The sequence below is a fragment of the Chrysochloris asiatica genome, unplaced genomic scaffold (assembly GCF_000296735.1).
Source record: "Chrysochloris asiatica unplaced genomic scaffold, ChrAsi1.0 scaffold00020, whole genome shotgun sequence".
Classification (NCBI taxonomy): Eukaryota; Metazoa; Chordata; class Mammalia; order Afrosoricida; family Chrysochloridae; genus Chrysochloris; species Chrysochloris asiatica.
In genome coordinates, this window is record NW_006408538.1 from 29,227,863 (window position 1) to 29,246,190 (window position 18,328).

General features: G+C 45.1%; 1 protein-coding gene across 3 annotated transcripts in view; it reads left to right on the forward strand.

Moving 5' to 3' along the window:
* ALOX5 (arachidonate 5-lipoxygenase) overlaps window positions 1-14,363 on the forward strand; it is an 81,108-nt gene extending 66,745 nt beyond the window's left edge. Inside the window, exons 7-14 of one of the 3 annotated variants that reach the window (XM_006837450.1) lie at window positions 4,034-4,180; window positions 10,246-10,449; window positions 11,378-11,464; window positions 12,086-12,264; window positions 12,537-12,658; window positions 13,011-13,111; window positions 13,552-13,722; window positions 14,150-14,363. In XM_006837450.1, the coding sequence (XP_006837513.1) occupies window positions 4,034-4,180; window positions 10,246-10,449; window positions 11,378-11,464; window positions 12,086-12,264; window positions 12,537-12,658; window positions 13,011-13,111; window positions 13,552-13,722; window positions 14,150-14,329 (1,191 nt within the window). In that variant the 3' untranslated portion in view covers window positions 14,330-14,363. The remainder of the gene's footprint in view (window positions 1-4,033; window positions 4,181-10,245; window positions 10,450-11,377; window positions 11,465-12,085; window positions 12,265-12,536; window positions 12,659-13,010; window positions 13,112-13,551; window positions 13,723-14,149) is intronic. The other 2 variants (XM_006837451.1, XM_006837452.1) reach the window with 2 other exon arrangements.
* The last annotated feature ends 3,965 nt before the right edge of the window (window positions 14,364-18,328 follow it).

Genomic DNA, 18,328 nt, shown 5'->3' on the forward strand with positions numbered 1-18,328 from the left:
AAGACAAAAAAAAGAAGAAGAATTCAGCATCAGAAAAAACAACGAGATTAATAAAGGCAATCTCTAGTCACACACCCACACACAAAAAGAAAAAAAAAAAGGACCCTGTATAGGGTTTCTAAAGAGCAGCTGGTGGGCTCGAACCACCGACCTTGCAGTTGAAAAGGTTCTGCAGTCTGGTCCCTTAACCCGCAGAGCCACAGCATGACTGCCTTGTTGCAGATGGTAAAAACTCACCTCAGCGTCTCCGCTTGTGCTGGCTTGTGCCATGATGGGTGGGCCTGAGCCTCGGGGGTTGGGCAGAGGGCTAGCATTGGCAGAGGGGGTGTAGGGCGGGATTCGTGGCTGCAGGCAGATGGCGTCCCTGTCTGACTACGTCAAAAAATGCCTCTTTCTGTTTCCCTGCGCCATGGGCACTCGACCCGACAACGCCTCCCTTGGCAATGAGGCCCTCCACCCCTCACAAAGGACCGTGCCAGTTCCTGTGGCCCCGCTGGCTCTCTGGGCGCACCCGCCCTCCAAACGGGTCCGCTCAAGCCCTGCGTGCAGTCCTGGAGTGGGAACCAAGCGCAGGCGAGTGCAGGCAAGCAGAGGCCCAAAATGTCCACAACTCCCCAGCAGATCGACCCTTCAAAAAAGCAAGTCCACAATATTGGAGGCTAAAGTCTTATGTTTGCCCAAAGGCTGTCTGTCTACCCAGCGGGGATCTCCTCTGTGCGATACCACCCACCCTTCCCTGGAGCCCGTGCACCTGTGCTGCCCGGTCAGGGAAATGCTGGAAGTCCTCTCCAAGTATTTTTGAAGAAACAAGATGTGTTTCAAGATTTCGGATCTATTCCTTTTCCTTCCTCTCCAAACTCCTTCCGGGTTTAGCAGGCCACATGGTTCGGAACATCAGCTAAATCTCTTTGCTCTTCAGTTTTCATATTTGTGAAGCTGGGATACTAACTTCATCCATTTCCAAGATAAACCCACAGGAACTTTTTAAAGTACTGAAGAGTAGAGATGTCAGCTTGAGGACTAAGGTGCACCCTGACCCAAGCCATGGTATTTGCAATAACCTCATATGGATGCAAAAGCTGGACAGTGAATAAGGAAGATCATAGAAGAATTGATGCCTTTGAGTTGTGGTGTTGGAGGAGAATACTGAAAGTGCCATGGACTGCCAAAAGAACCAATAGATCTGTTTTGGAACAGGTGCAGCCAGAGTGCTCCTTGGAGCCAAGATGGCTAAACTTTGTCTCTCATACTTTGGACATATTGTCAGGAAGGAACAGTCACTGGAGAAGGATGTCATGCTGAGTAAGATGGAGGGTCAGAGAAAGAGAAAAAGACCTCCAACGAGATGCCACGTGGCATCATTGATGGCGTCAAGTGTGGCAGTGGTAGTGAGGTTGGCCCAGGATCGGACATTGTTTCGTTCTGCTGTGCTATGAGTCGGTTCTGACTCGATGGCACCTGAAAACAACAACAAACCATGAAATCAAATGACGTATTGCATTAGGCAAATCTGTTGCACAAGACCTTTTTAAAGTGTTGAAGAGCAAAGATGTCAGCTTGAGGACTAAGGTGTGCCTGACACGAGCCATAGTATTTTCAATAACCTCATATGTAAGCAAAGCTGGACAGTGGATAAGGAAGACCGTAGAAGAATTGATGCCTTTGAGTTGTGGTGTTGGAGGAGAATACTGAAAGTGCCATGGACTGCCAAAAGAACCAATAAATCTATGTTGGAAGAAGTGCAGCCAGAGTGCTCCTTGGAGGCCAGGATGGCTAAACTTTGTCTCTCGTACTTTGGACATATTGTCAGTAGGGACCATAGAGGAGGATATAATGTTTGGTAAGGTGGAGGGTCAGAGAAAAAAAGGAAGACCCCCAGTGAGATGCATTGGTAAAGTGGCAGCATCAATAGACTCAAGTGTGGCAACAAATTTGAGGTTGGCCCAGGACTGGGCAGTGTTTTGTTCTGTTGTACATAGGGTCGCTATGAGTCAGTAGTGACTCAATGGCACCTAACAACAAACCATGAAAGAATACATTTCTGTTTGTTAAAGCCATCCATCTGTGGTATTTCTATTAGAGAAGCACTAGAAAACTAAGGCAGTACGATGTAAACTGTTTCTGGTGTTGATTATGCTATGCCAGCTGACCTTGATGTCTCCAAAGACTATGGTCCTGAGTCCCCAGGACCAAGCAACTCCTTCCCTCAAGGTATTTGGTTATTTCTGTGAATTTTTCATAAATTTTCCCACAGTGTGCTCCATCACATTTCTGGATATGTTTGCAGCAAAGGTAAATATACGTGTATAAATATCATCTGTCAAACCTATGTATATTCATGTGCATATTAATACACTCCTTCCCACACCTGGTCAGCTTGTGTGTCTATCCACGCATTGACTCCTAGATCACCATTATTGCAGGATTGTGTATATAACAGTATTTACCTCTGTTGCCTTTAACTCTTGCATCTTCCACGTGTCTTCCCTGCCTCCATCATTTTATTCTGACCTGCCTTGTATCATATGCCTTTCCCTTGGCATTCTGTGGCATTCTTCGGCATGTGGTTGCAGCCTCATTCCAATCCCTGCCTCTGTCTTCACATGGTCACCTTCCATTGGTATTTGTGTCTGAGTCTAGTCTCCCCCTTTATAAGGGCACCAGCCATATTATTTGGGCTCACCTTGCTCCAGTCAATGAGCTCTGGTGGTGCAGTGGTTAAGCACTTGACTGCTCAATGAAAGCTTGGCTGCTTTAACCCAGCAGTTGCTGTGCTGGAGAAAGACGTGGTGATCTGCTCCATAAAGCTGTGACGCCTGCCGTGGGAGCCCCCTGGGACCTTCAATTCTGCCCTGTAATTCCTAGGAATTGGAATCAACTTGATAACTGAGGGTTCCTTTGGGTTGCTTACTCCACTATAAGCTCATATTAATTTAACTAATTGCCTCTGTAAATACCCTATTTCCAAATAAATTCACAGTCAAGTCACAGACTTGAATGTATCCGTTAGTGGGCATAATTCAATCCACAATCGTCAGCAAGCTTGAGGTGTTTTCACAAAGCAACCTGCTTGTGTCACCAGCTGCCGATCAAGACCCAGAGCACATCGACATCCCATAGGCCCGCCAGCAGCAGCAGCCTCATCCTCCCAAGAGTGGCTCTTAGTCTAACTTCTGACTCCTGTGGGTAGTCTGCCTGGTTGTGTACTTTATGTAAATGAAGTTTGACAGCACTACTTTTGGATTTGACTATTTCATCTCTTCATCTAAACTCAATCTGCTTCCTTCTTATCAAATTACCACACTAGGTAGGCTTGCAACGCCATTCATGGGGGGAAACAGGTTTCGGGTGTAACACTGACCACTACTATTTAGCCTTGGTGTTGCAACGGTTGAGCACTTAGTGGCTAATTGAAAGACTGGTATTTCAAACTCACTAGCGCTCTGCAGAAGAAAGATGAGGCAGTCTGCTTCCATATTGACTATGAGTTGGAATCAATCCAATGCCAATGGTTTGGTTAAGGTTTCATTTTATCACTGTACAGGACTCCCCAATCCATAAAAACTCTCCTGTGACTCTGGCTGATCTAACTTCAGCCTTTGAGTAAGGACAAAATACACTAACTTATGAATAGCCCTGAGCGTCTCAGGACCTCCCAAGTCTGCCCTACCCTCTCCAAGGTCCATCTTTGGCTGAAACTGAAGTGGACCGACTTATCTTCTCACTTATTGACATGGTTTGGTTCCAAAGACCAGGTCGTCATGGGATAACCATATTAGATCACAAAAGGAGATAGCTACGAAATTACATCACTCCCAATTTGCATCATTACGTAACTGTCAAACCACCGAGAACCATGTTCCAGCCAACTTGACACCTAATCCCACCTCAGCATGCTTTGCTGCCAGATGTGTGCTGTAAATGCATATGATACTCAAAGAACAGTTGTTTCACTATTGTCATAAATGTGAAATATTGGATAATGAGATAGTAGATAAATGATGAAAGGGTATATTCCTCCTGTCTCCCATAGCAAGGAAACATTTTCATCGTGGACTTTGAGTTGCTGGATGGCATTGATGCCAACAAAACAGACCCATGTACGATGCAGTTCCTGGCTGCGCCTATCTGCTTGTTGTATAAGAATCTAGCCAACAAAATTGTTCCCATCGCAATCCAGGTAGGCCTTGCCTGACTCCCCTTTGGCACACTTTGGCCAATGTTTAAGGTTCTGGGAGGGAAAGGGAATCTGCCTACACCTCAGCCTCTGAGGGGGACCTGCCTTGGTAAGGGATACTACCTCATTCAAGCCCAGCCCTCCAATCAGGTGACCCAAATCCAAATACTGGTAGGGCAAGGCAGGGCAGGACACCTGTGAATTGAGCTGGAAGCCAAGGCAGCCCATGGGGGCCCAGAGCCAGGTCAGTACTAGTCCTCAGTGTGCTCCCATCCAAGTTCCCATGGCTCTTGCCTCCATCAAAAATGTGGTGGAGGATTCTTGGGAGACAGATTCTCTGCCTGTTCCCACCTGCTTCCTTCAAAGCGCCAGTCCTCTCTGACACCATGGAAGCTGAAATACAGGCAGCAGAAACAGGATCTAAGGCCAGAACCACCTCCCAGTGAATTGGATTGCCCAGGAGGAGGCCTTGGTGTGGATCTATGGGGGTGAGGGAGAGACTGCTGTAAGTCCCATGAGGTGCCGGTATGGGTCATCAACCAGGTTTGGGTGCTCAAGGTCCGAACAGTAACTGGCATTTATCAAGCACCACTTGCTAAGTATGAGTCCACGGGTTAACATGCACAGATCACAACCTCTGACCCCTATTCTGAGATCTATACAATCTTGAAAACTGAAAGGTTTTGGAAATTGGAAGCAAATGCATTGGTAGCAACCTGGTCCTGAAGATATTTATAAGTTGCTCTCACCATCAAGTTAACTCTGTGTCCTGGTGACCCTCTATGTGTCAGAGTAGAGCTGATTTTTCAACATTAGATTGCCAGCCCTTTCTTCTGAAGCACCTCTGGTAGACTCAAATCACTAATGAGCACACTAGTCGATTGTACCAAGGACTGTTTGTTGTTGTTGTTGTTAAGGGCCATCGAATTGGTTCTGACACATAGCAACCCTGTATAGGGTTTCCAATGAGCGGCTTGTGAACTTGAACCACCCACCTTGCAGTTCAAACTGACTTTGCAATCCAGCACATTAACCCACAGCACCACACCAGGACTGTTGTTGTTGTTAAGTGCCACTGACTCAACTCCGAACCACAGCGACCCTGTATGGGGTTTCTGAGGAGCAGCAGGTGAGCTTGAACCGCCACCCTTGCAGTTCAAATGGCTTTGCAGTCTGGTGCCTTAACCCACAGCACCACACCAGGACTCCATAAATCTTTACGGGAGCAGAAAGCCTCATCTTTCTCCCGCAGAACAGCTGGTAGCTTCGAACTGCTGACCATGAGATTAGCAGCCCGATTCATAATCACTGTGCTACCAGACATGGAGAAGGACTGTAGAAGATGCTATTAATAAATGGTATCCTTAACAATGGGAAAAAATGTATGTATCACTGCAGAAATATTAGCATGTTTGATTGTAAAATGTGCTGCCCTAAATCTGGTAGGGTTTTCACATAACTGGTGTTGTTGTTGTTAAGTGCTGTCAAGTCGGCACCAACTCATAGCTACCCTGTATGGGGCTTTCGAGGAGCAGCCTTTGGGTCTGAACTACTGACATTGTGGTTCACAGCCCAGTGCTGATCCTACAGTGCCACACTGCTAAAATGCTAAAAATCCTGAAATGCATTTGACCATAAGAGCATGTGATAAGGACCCATCTTTATTCATGTGACCACCACACAACTCTCTATGAATGGAGGGTATTACAGCTATTGATCATTTTATGCAGCTTAGGAACGTGGGGCACAGCAACAGCAGAGCTAGGGTTCAAAGCCTGCTGCATGGCTCTAGATTCTGCACTGCCCTCAACATGTTATATATCTGAAAGCACAAAGGAGGTGTGCCTTCCTGAATGGAGCTCCTGTCTGAGAGGAGTAGGAGGTAAGAATGACAGGCAATGGAAGAAGAGGGCTGCTGCCCGACTTCAGTTTTAACTGCCAGTTGGGACCTTGGGCAAGTCACAGAATGTGCCAGATCCTCTTTCCTCTCCTGGAAATGAAGATAATGCCTTCCTTCCAAGGTTATGTAGGACTGGATTTGATTATTTGAATAGAAGTTCTTAGAAATTAGGAATACCCAGGTAAAAGAAAAACTCTAATATCCAAATGTGATATCTGGTTGTTAGAAAGGAACAAAACAAAATAAAACAGATAACTTTCTTGATGAAAGAAAAAAGAAGAGCAAAAGTGTGACTCTGAAGGACACTGCACTAGATTACAAAATCAGTTTGACCACAAGGTTGGTGGTTCAAACTCACCAGTCACTTCCTCAGAGATCTATATAGGGTCAGATGAGTCAGAACTGACTAAATGGCACTTAACAACAATAACAAATTAGAAAAGGTAGAGGAAATGGATAATAACATAGAAAACCAAATATTATTATAAGAAGCTATAGAAAACAGATCTGTTTCCACAGAAGCAGTGGCAAGTTGTTGAAGTCTACACTGATGGGAAGTCCATGTTATAAAGGGCTGAGCTATAGTCAGCCTTCAGATAGCAGGTGATCCCGGTGCTCACTACACTGTTTCCACCCCAAATTCATTCTATGAAACCAGAAAATTTGACTGCCAAAATCTGGTCTGGACAGGACGAAAAAGAAAGCTGAAAGCTCACCTAATTTACAAAGATAGACACAAAACTAAAAAGATATCCACAAATGGACTGCAACTGTGTAATAAATAACTAATATGTTATAACCAAGGAGGGTCTATTCCAACTGTGGAAGTCTTCCAATATCAGTAAAGCTACCAGCATAATTAATTCCCCCAATAAGGAAAAAATTCCTGATTGTATTGGTTGACATGAAAACTAATAAAATCCAATAAAAGAAAAGGAAGCTACTTACATATGATAAAGACAGCAAACATTCAAAAGGTACAACCCTAAAACCATTTCCATTAAAGTCATGGATAAGAAAGGAATGTTGGTATTACTATTGTTACTCAATGCTGTTTTGGAGGTCCTCTCAGGTGAAGAATATTAAATATATCATAAACTTCAAGAAGAACAAATAAACCTGTGTTGAAAGAAGTAGAGTCAGAATGCTCCTTAACAGCAAAGATGTTGAGACTTCTTCTCACATACTGTGGACACATCATCAGGAGGGACTGGTCCCTGGAGAAGGACAGCATGCTTGGTAAAGTAGAGGGTCAGCAAAAAAGAGCACATGTTATAAAACAAGAGATTAAACAACACAGAAAATGATCTTTTTTTATGGAATGATATGAGGATGGAGCTGTTATTGTAAGGTGCCGTTGGATCAGAGCAAACCTATACCTGGCAGAAGGAACATCACCTGGTCCTGCACCCCCTCACCATTGTTCATTTGAACCCAGTGCTCCTGCCGTGGTGTCAGCCCATCTCTCTGAGGATCCTCATCTTTTTTTGTGGGCCTTCTACTTTACCAAGCTTGATGTCCTTTTCCAGGGGACTGGTGCCTTGTAGCAACATGTCCAGATGGACCTAGAATGACTCTAATTTTTCTAAACACTTTTAGAATTAATGAGTTCATTTAGCAAGGTGACTATCCCATATAACCCCTAGAAATATCAACAGCTTTCCCCCATGATAACAATAAAATATAATACCCATATGAAAAAACTATAAAATCAATTTAAAGGATATAAAATGATATCTCAATAGACATTATTGAAGAAGAAAATTTTATAAAAATATCAGTTCTACCAATTTTGTTATACACTGGACCACAAGGTCAGTTTGAACCACAAGATCAGCAGTTCAAACTCACCGGCCACTCCTTGGAAACCCTATACAGAGTCACTATGAGTTGGAACAAACTTGATGGCTCATAACAACAACAACAACAGCAATGACTTAGTACACTTCCAATTAATTTTTCAATAAGTTTTCCTCTTTTTTTTATTAATGAGGGGGTGAGAAAACCAAATGAAATAATTCTAAGATTAATATGAAAAAAAATCTCCAAAAATAGTAAAAATAAAAGTTTTGCAAAAGAGAAACACAGCGGTGTTGCTCTCCCTGATGAATATTAAGTATACTCTCAGGACAAGGACAAACACACAGATCAGTGGACGAGACAGAAAGGGTCCAGAAATCGGAATTTAATATATGACCGAAGTGGGGTTTTCAGCTCAGTGAGATAGAATGGTATTTAAATGGTGTTACCATAACTGCTCCATTATCAGTCCCTGAGTGATGTGGTTTCTAATAACTAATAATCAAAAAGGTGGCTGTTCATGTCCACGCAGAGGTACCTTGGAAGGAAATCCTGGCAATCTACTTCCAAAAAAGATCGGCCACTGAATAAACCGTCTACACACAGTCCGAGTCTGACATGCATGGGCTTTCCCCGAGTCAGAACCAACTTCATGATAACTGCTTTTTATCCCAACTCCTATACAAAAGGAAACAATTAAGTTGGACCCCATTTACAAAAATAAAATTCCAGATAAAGATGTCAATGTTTTTAAAAATCAAAGAGATTTTAGGAGAACTACATATAACATAGAGGATTAAGGAGAATTTTTAAAGTGAAAGCATGAAGTCAATTTTGTAAAAGATAAATCGATTTGATTATGTAATTCTTTGAATAATGAAATGATAAAATACACCATAAACAAAGTCTAAAGGCAAATGTGTCTACCCATAGATCAGCCAATGCAGGATGGCATGATCACAGTATTTGCTCTGTTGCCTTTAAATCTTGCATTCCTCATTGTGCCTGCCTCAGACTTCATCCTTCTTTGTGGCTTAACACATGATTGTTTTTGTTAAGTGCCATAGAGTTGGTTCTGACCCATCAGTGACCCTGTATAGGGTTTCCTAGGCACAGCTGGTAAGCTTGAACCACTGACCTTATGGTTCAAACTGACTTTGCGCCATACCAGAAGTCCCTAATACATGGTATGTTCCATATATACATACAAAAAAATGTATAATGTGACGTTGGCTTGAGTGTTCTGTATAAGTCTATGAGGTCAAGTTGGTGGATTGTGTTGTTTAGTTCTTCTGTTTGCTGGATTTCTTTTTAGTTCCATCTTTCATCAAAAGTGATGTATTAAACTCTCCTACTAAGGAGCTCTGGTAGTGTAGTGGTTATGAATCGGGCTGCTAACCTCAAGGTCAGTAGTTCGAAACTACCAGTGTTTCCACGGGAGAAAGATGAGGCATTCTGCTCCCGTAAAGATTTACAGCCTCGGAAACCCTGTGCAGGGTCACTATGAGTCGGAACCGACTCCACAGTACTTAACAACAACAACAACTATTATTGGGGATATGTGGTGGCTCCATACAATAAGCACTGGACTATGAACCACAAGTTCTGCAGTTTGAGTTTGCCAGCTGCTCCATGGGAGAAAGATGAGACTTTCTGCTCCCGTGACGACTTTAAGCCTTGGAAACCCAATATAGAGTTGCTATGAGTCGGAATCAACTCAACTGCGCTTAACAACAACTATTATTGTAGAGTTGTGTATTTCTTTCCATTCTGTTAGAGCTTAATTTATGTATTTTGAAGTTCCTTCATTGGAAGCATTGATATTTATTATGGTAAAGTTGTCTTTAATCATAATGAATTTATTATGGTTGTTGTTGTTGTTAGGTGCCATCAAGTCGGTACCGACTCATAGCAACATTATGCACAGCAGGCCTGACCCTGGGCCAACCTCACTAATGTTGCCACGCTTGAGTCCATCGATGCTGCCACTTGGCCAATGTTATGCCCTCTTTAATTCTTCCTTTATTCATGAGATAATGTCCTTCTGTCTCTTTTGCAGATTTTTTGCTTTAAAGTCTGTTTTATTAGAAATTTTTGTCATTCCTGTTCATTTTTGATGACCGTTAGCTTGAAATGTTTTTTCTATCCTTTGATTTTTAAGTCTAATTTTGTGTTTTATGTAAAGCGTGTCTCTGGCAAACAGTATATTGAAGGATCCTGTTTTCTTATCCATTCTGCATGCTTTCATGATTGGAAAGTCACTGCTAAATACATTTAATTTTTCTGGGAATTCCTGCAAGGTCAGGTTCTCCAACAAATATAGTGTAGACTGAAATCTTGAAATGTTTTTCTTTCTCCAATGTATCAGCTCAACCAAGTTCCCGGAGACGAGAACCCCATTTTTCTCCCGTCGGATGCAAAATATGACTGGCTTCTGGCCAAAATCTGGGTGCGTTCCAGTGACTTCCATATGCACCAGACTATCACACATCTTCTACGCACACATCTGGTATCTGAGGTTTTTGGCATTGCCATGTACCGCCACCTGCCTGCTGTGCACCCCATCTTCAAGGTATACCAAATACTGTTTCACCTCATGGGGAGGCCATCCTGGTACAAGACCTGGGGAGAAAGAAGGAGGGCACTGAGAGGAGGCCCTGAGCATCCCCTCTCCCTGACTCAGGGCTGCCTGAGGAAGATAGCAGCTCCTAGCCTCGCAGATTTTGGAAAGGCACTTTGATTGATTCCAGATGGTGTCCTCCCCGGACTCTGCCCTTCCCTCTTCCCAAATTCTACCGGCACTGGCTACTGGGGTAACCACAGGCTTTGGGCTAAAGACATGTATCTTAGTTTCCTCATCTGTAAAGCAGATCAGGTCCCCTGATGAGGCAGTACACCTGCCACATAGGGTTATTGTGAAGATAAAAATAGCTAATAACTATAGAGCATTTAAGGGACCCTGGTGAAGTGGTGAGCTATGTGTTTGGCTGCTAACTCAAGGTCAGAAGTTCGAATCCACTAGCTGTTCCTCAAGAGAAAGATAAGACTTTCTGTTCTCATAAAGATTTACAGTCTCAGAAATCATATTCAGGGTTGCTATGAGTTGGAACCGACTGGACAGCATACATCCACCATGTTGTTAAGTACCATCGAGTCAGTTCTGACTCAATAGCAACCCATATAGAGTTTCTGAGGAATGGCTGATGGGTTTGAACTGCTCACTTTTCAGTTAGCAGTCCAGTGCTTATCCTTCAGTGCCACCCCACCACCATAGAGCATTTCAAACAGTGCCTAGCACATACTATGCAAGTGTTGACTATTGTCATGGTGATTCTTGTCTCAAGTAGTTAGTCATGGCAACCAGCATCCTCAACCCAGACTTCCTCCCAGACTTGTCTCTCCACAGTGGACCAGGTGGGGTGGGTGCTGAGGGGCCTTAGAGGCCTTTGGTCAGGAGATCCTGGCTGGGCCCTCTCTGAGGAGGGGCTTTTCCCCACCAGCTCCTGGTAGCCCATGTTCGGTTCACCATCGCCATCAACACCAAGGCCCGTGAGCAGCTCATCTGCGAGTATGGCCTCTTTGACAAGGTAAGCACTCTGGGCCAATCTCTAGCACCCCAGCACCCAAGTCCTCCCCTGAGAATTGAGTGGGTTGTCTGCTCAGCAACCTTGTGTATGTTTGTGTGTGGGTGTGTGAACATGGCGTAGAAGGTGAAAGGAGAGGCCAGATGCCTCTGTGCTTCCCCCCAGGCCTCCCCTAAGCACACCACCACAAACCCTCAGCAGTGGTCATGGTCTGTGAGGCCGGCCATCTGTACTCTCCTTTATCTCCAAAAGCAGACCTTTGAGGCCAGTGCACAGACAGGTCCAGCTAGTTCTAGGGTCCTACGACCCGAACTCCTCAAGAGGACAGCTCACTCCCCCGGCAGTCCCACCCCTTGCAGCTGCCCCCAGTCAATACTTGGCCACATCAACAGCCTCCACACTGTGATCTAAAGATGCTTCCTTGTAATAGCCATTCTATCTCCATTACCCTGAATCTTCAGTGAGCTAAACATCCCTCCTGTCCCACCTTGCAGGGCCTGCCCCCTGCATTCCTGGTCACTCCCCTGCCCTGTATAGTTTCTCCAGTTCCTCATGGATGTACGGGTAAACTGTAGCAGGAAAGGAAGACCACTTATGGTGTACTCTCCCTCTACTCTATTCAAGGCCAATGCCACAGGGGGCGGTGGTCACGTGCAGATGGTACAACGGGCTATGCAGGAGCTGACTTACAGCTCCCTGTGCTTCCCTGAGGCCATCAAGGCCAGGGGCATGGACAGCACAGAGAACATTCCCTATTACTTCTACCGAGACGATGGGCTGCTGGTGTGGGAAGCAATCAAGGAGTGAGTACAAGCCGGGGTCGGGGGTAGAGAGAGCACTTCAGAACAGGTGCGGAGGTGGTCTTGAAGGGGGGGGGCTGGTATAGCATGGGGGGCATGTGCAGGCCTACCTCTGCTGTCTGGACACTGCTGGAGGAATGGAGGCATTGGTGGGGATGGGCATTAAGGAGTAAATGATTGGATGATGGGGTCCTGCCCTGACTCCCTGCGGGCACAGCTCTAAAGACCCTGACCCAGTCCCCCACTCCTGACTGAGGCTCTCATTCCTGAGCCAGGTTCACAGCTGAGGTGGTGGGCATCTACTATGAGAGTGACCAGGTGGTGGCGGAGGACCAGGAGCTGCAGGACTTTCTGAAGGATGTTTATGTGTATGGTATGCGGGGCAGGAAGACCTCAGGTGAGGACCCCAGCCAGGTCTCCTAAGTCCTTCTCCTGATCTCACTGCCCCACTGACCTTCCTAGAGCAACACTGGCCCTTGGCATTACCCTCACTTCTTGGCCCTGGGGTCTGAGTCCCCAGAGCATCTCTGCCTCATGGGGTCTGCCCAGGAGATACAGCTTCCCACAGCCCCTGAGAGCAAGGGTCCGAAACATCAGAAAGCCGGCTCAGGCCTCTGTCCCTTCCCCTGGAGCCAGCTTCCAGCTTCTTGCCCACTCCTCCCCAGTACTGTACCAGGGCTCAGGCACAGAAAAAATGTGCCCTTCCTCTTGGAGGGGTGGGCTTGAGCAGACCCTGTTTCCTGCCTCAGGCTTCCCCAAGTCCATCAAGACCAGAGAGAAGTTGTCAGAGTACCTGACCGTGGTGATCTTCACCGCCTCAGCCCAGCACGCAGCCGTGAACTTTGGCCAGGTGAGAGGGGGTGGGCGTGGATGACCCCCTGCCGGGGCGGGCATCGTCAAAGTCACCTGTGTTGTTGTTACGTGCCGTCTCACAGAGACCCTATATAGGGTTCCCGAGGAGCGGCTGGTGGGTTTGAACAACTGATCCTACAGCACCACACCAGAACTCCTGGAGGTGGGGTGGTGGGGTGGAGGACGGCCCACCCCCTCCCACCGGGCTTCACAGTCATCCTGGACAAACCTCGGCTAAGACAGCTGAGGGCAGACATTCAGGCAGCCTCAGGGGACCTGGTTCAGGCGCCTCAAGGACTCAGAAGGCTAAAACCAGGGGCTAAGCTGGAGGTGGGGTGAAGGGAAGAGGACAGAGGGCCCTTCTGAAGAAGCCCCAGAAGGCAGGAGCCTGGGCCACAAGGGGTGCATGCCCACGCGTGTCCGTGCCTGTCCTGGCAGTATGACTGGTGCTCCTGGATCCCTAACGCTCCGCCGACCATGCGGGCCCCGCCGCCGAAGGCCAAGGGCGTGGTCACCATTGAGCAGATTGTGGAGACTCTCCCGGACCGCGGTCGTTCCTGCTGGCATCTGGGGGCAGTGTGGGCGCTGAGCCAGTTCCAGGAGAACGAGGTGAGGCCCAGGTGGCGCTGGCCCGCCCGCACCCCTCCTTGGTAGGGAGGGAAGTGGGTGACGTCCTGTGTTGCAGTCGAGTTTAAGCTGACTCCTCACCCTCACGTGTTCCTGATGAAAGGTAAGGATTGTGACGGGCAAGGCACAGGGAGAGGCCCAGAAGGACAGGCAGGAGAGCACGGAGGACTGCTTCCCTGGCAGTCACTGCCGCCATTGCAAGTGCTCTCCCTGGTGCCAAGGGTAACCACTGAGTTTCCTGGTGTTCCCATATGCCGATAAGGCCCCACCGCAGGTTTCCATGTGGAAAGCTGGTTCCAGGGGCATTTGCTTTCCCGATGACCATGACCCTTGGAAGTGGATGCAAGGTCTGTCAGTCTGCATGGTCTTGTCACAGATTAATGTTTCTGTCTCCCTACTGCGGCATCAGTTGTTCCTGGGCATGTATCCTGAGGAGCATTTCATTGAGAAACCTGTGAAGGAGGCCATGGCCCGCTTCCGTAAGAACCTGGAGACCATCGTTAGCGTGATCGCAGAGCGCAACAAGAAGAAAAAGCTACCCTATTACTACTTGTCTCCAGACCGGATTCCCAACAGTGTGGCCATCTGAGGGGCCCACTGGGGCCAGGCTTCAAACTAGAAAGTGTTGTATCTAGATCCAGAGCTTGGTTTCTAGACTCCAAGACAGGCTTCCAGGGTCTTACCCCTCAGGGCTGGCTTGCATGGATTTGCTTTAAATCAAAGACTCCCCCAGGGTGGGCCCCATTAGAAAAGTTTCTCTGTGTTTCCCCCAGTTACTCTATCTTTAGTGAATCTCAAACTTGATTCAAAGTGTTTCAGTACCCCCAGGGAACCCTCCTACACAGAGCAGGCCTGTGAGGCTTCCTCCCTGTGCCCAGCTTGGAGCTTTCACACCAGATAGCAACTGTGTATCAGGACAACTTAGTTCTTCTAAGAGACATGATTTGTTTTCTCTGTTCTATTTATGCTTAGTCCAATGTCTTGCATATATAAGGTGCTCAAATAAATTACTGTTGGATGAATTAAGAGTTGGCTGTTATAAAAATAAAGTTCATTTTAAACGCTTCTCCCATATGCTGTGTTCCAGGCACTCTAAAGAATTCACATATACCCCTCTGAAAAAAACAGTAGCAAAATAATCATTATAATTCCACCTAGATGGAATCCCCACCCTAGTTACTCTTACTGTGAGGCAATGTTAGAAAATGACTCTCAATCATAGTTTTCCAAAGAGCCCCAGCCCCACCAAGTTCCCCTCTTGCTTCCTGCTGCCAGTAACCGTGTCACCTAACCTTGGGAATTTCTGGACATCATTTGTCTCTGTGGATACACAGGGGGGACCTTTTCTGCTAATATTAGGCTTCTATCCTAATAATGATTATCTAATATTAGGATTCTGTCCTAATAATGATTATCAGGACTGAAATGGACTGGTATTTGCCATTTTGAATTTAACATTCATATGGTTTACTATGTCAGGAACAACAAATTCAATAGGAATGATGTAGCATTCATCATCAGAAAACATATTTCAAGCTATATCTCGAAGTACAATGCTGTTTGTGATAGGATAATATCCATATGGGTACACAGAAGACCAGTTAATACTACTACTATTCAAATTTACACACGAATCCCTAAAGCTAGTCATCATGAAACTGAAAAATTCTAATTCCTTCAATCAGAAATTGATCAACCACTTAATCAAGATGTACTGATAATGGAGACGGAGAAGCAGAGACAGGTAGGGGAGGCTCCTCAGCAGAAGTGCAAAAAAAAAAAAAAAAAACAGAGAAGGTGCGTTCCTGGAGAAGTTCAAGAGCTTTGGATCTAATATAAAATGGGGGCATCAGTTTTCTGTGCCAACCGGTGGAGAAATCTGACTGTAGCGGGAATACACGGCAATTTCTAAATCAATCGGGATGCTGCCTGCGGGCATCTCGGCCAGGGCTGAGATCAGAGGGTGGGGCCCCAGCCAGGCTGATACAGTGCTGGAGCCATGGAGCAGTGTCTGGAAAAAGAGGTGTGATGGCTTTCTGGCTTTCTGCACTTTTTTTTTTTGCTTCCTTTCCCCTGCCACACCCTCTCTGCCCAGCCCAGACACCTTCAGGCAGGTGGGAGTGCACCCCCAAAAGGGTCCAGCGTTGCGCCCACAGTTTTCCCATGGCACAGAAAGGAAATCCCTGAGAGCCCCAGTAGTCCCACAAACTAATCCTTTGGCTGCTTCTTATGATGTCTGACTCAGGCACTCAGCCTTAAAGTTGATCTAGGTGGAACCCTTTATTCCTGCTTTACCTAACAAGAGACAGCAGGTCTGGCCATACAGCCAACCCATATGTGTACCTTATAAACCCCCAACAAAAAAGGCAAGAGCCAATACCAACTACTATATACAAGGATGCAGTTATTTTGAGAATTACATTGTGCATACGCAGATACCTAGCTGACCTTCAGAGATAAAAACAATGGACAAACTTTCTTCCATTCATTTCTCAGTATCTATCTGTGTACTTCCAGTGGTGACTAGAAGAGGGGCCTGAGTGAGTGGACACCCCCACCCACCATTGGAGGTTCTACTGTGCATGTGCACTCACCTGTACAGCAAAGGCTACTGGACAGTCAGCTTTGGTTTTATTTTTGTTTTTAAGTGGTGGTTTTTGTCTCTGATTTTATATTGTTTCTGTTTTTGGTCCTTTTGGTCTCACTTTTTTTCTGGGGGTGGGAGCTTTCTCTCCCTACATTACCCAAGAAGAGACAGCAATAGTGGCCATATAGCCAAGCTACAAGCATACACCATAATATCCCACCATACAGACAGGAGCCAATACCAGCTGCTAGGCACTACACAGATAGCCAACACTTGCTAAAATAGCTTGCAACTGAGTAATAAAAGATGTGAAATGGGAAGCCTATCTCCAGATCACATCCACCAGGAGACACTCAGTAAGCTTAACAACACAGCAACATGCATTCATTCAATCATTGAAAATGCATCTAACTATTGAAAATGACCAGGAAAAAACAACAAAATATCTCAGCACATGTCCAAAAACTGAAGAGTAACTGAGACAAATGAGCTGGGGGCAGACACAGACTTACCATTAGAAAAAGATCACAGTTTGGATCTACCTGAGAAGGAATTCAGAAGAATGACATGGAGACAAATCTAAACACTCCACAGAGCAGTAGAGGAAAATAAAGAAGAAGTCAGGAAAGTGCTATACTAGCAAACAATATATATATACCATTGTAAACAATTCACATCCTGCAAAAAGAGGTCCAAATGATTAATAATAAAATATCAGAAATGGAAAATACACTGACAGGGCAAAGGAGTGGAATTGAAGAGATGGAAGCCAAAAACAGAAAGCTAGAAGAAAAATCTTTCAATACTGCTAAGATAGAAGAGCAAGCAGCAAAAAGGATTTAAAAAAAATTGGAAGAGAGTCTAAGATTCATGCTGGATAACATGAAGAGGAATAACTTAAGAATTATTGGCATTCTAGAACACGAAGAATTGCAGAAGTCCACAGAAGAGATAAGTGAAGAACTGCTGGAAGAAAATTTCCCTAACATCTTGAAGGATGAGAAGATAAACATTAAAGAATCTGAATGAACCCCAGGAAGGATAGATGCCAAAAGAAAATCACCAAGACATATCATAAGCAAGCTCTCCAAAATCAAAGACAAGGAGAGAATCCTAAAAGCATCCAGAGAAAAGAGAAATGTTACCTACAAAGGTAAGTAAATCAGATTAAGCTCTGACTTCTCAGCAGAAACCATTCTGGCAAGAAGGCAATGGGGAGACATATACAAAACCCTAAAAGAAAAAAAATAAAATAAAACTGCCAACCAAGAATTGTCTACCCAGCAAAACTGTCAATCAAATACAATGGTGAAATCAAAGCATTCCAGGATAAACAAAAGCTAACATATTTTGTCTAAGCCAATCCACAGCTTCAAAACATCATAAAGGGAATTCTTTGGAATGAAAACCAACAAGAACAGACACCAATCAGAGACTGACAGACATGGCAACATCACCCAGAACTCAGTCAATAGATAGCAGAGTTCAGAACACAATAAAATTACAAATTCAGAGGACTTGTGAGGCCAATCAAAGGTCAAAATAATAACACTATGAAAGAAGGTAAAAATATAGGAATAAAGATCCACGTGATGAGGAGGTCAGGTAGATTGCAGGATACTATCTTAAATGGAGGGAAAAGTTAATACACTATAGGGTAACCTCAAAGAAAGTTAATACTTCACAACTTACCATGAAAATGAAGATTCAAGCAGAACAAGGAAACATTAAAACTAAGAAGAAACTGACAAGAAATAGCACACACACACACACACAAACAAACCCAGGAACTCAGCACAAGAAGACATTCAGAACAAAAGAATGAACAGCACCACAAAAAACTAATATAATGAAAGCAATTAATTCATACCTATCGATAATTACACTGAATGTCAATGGATTAAATGCACCAGTGAAGAGACAGAGAGTGGCAGAATGGATAAGAAAACAAGACCCTTCAATATGCTACCTGCAAGAGACACATCTTACACACAAAGAGAA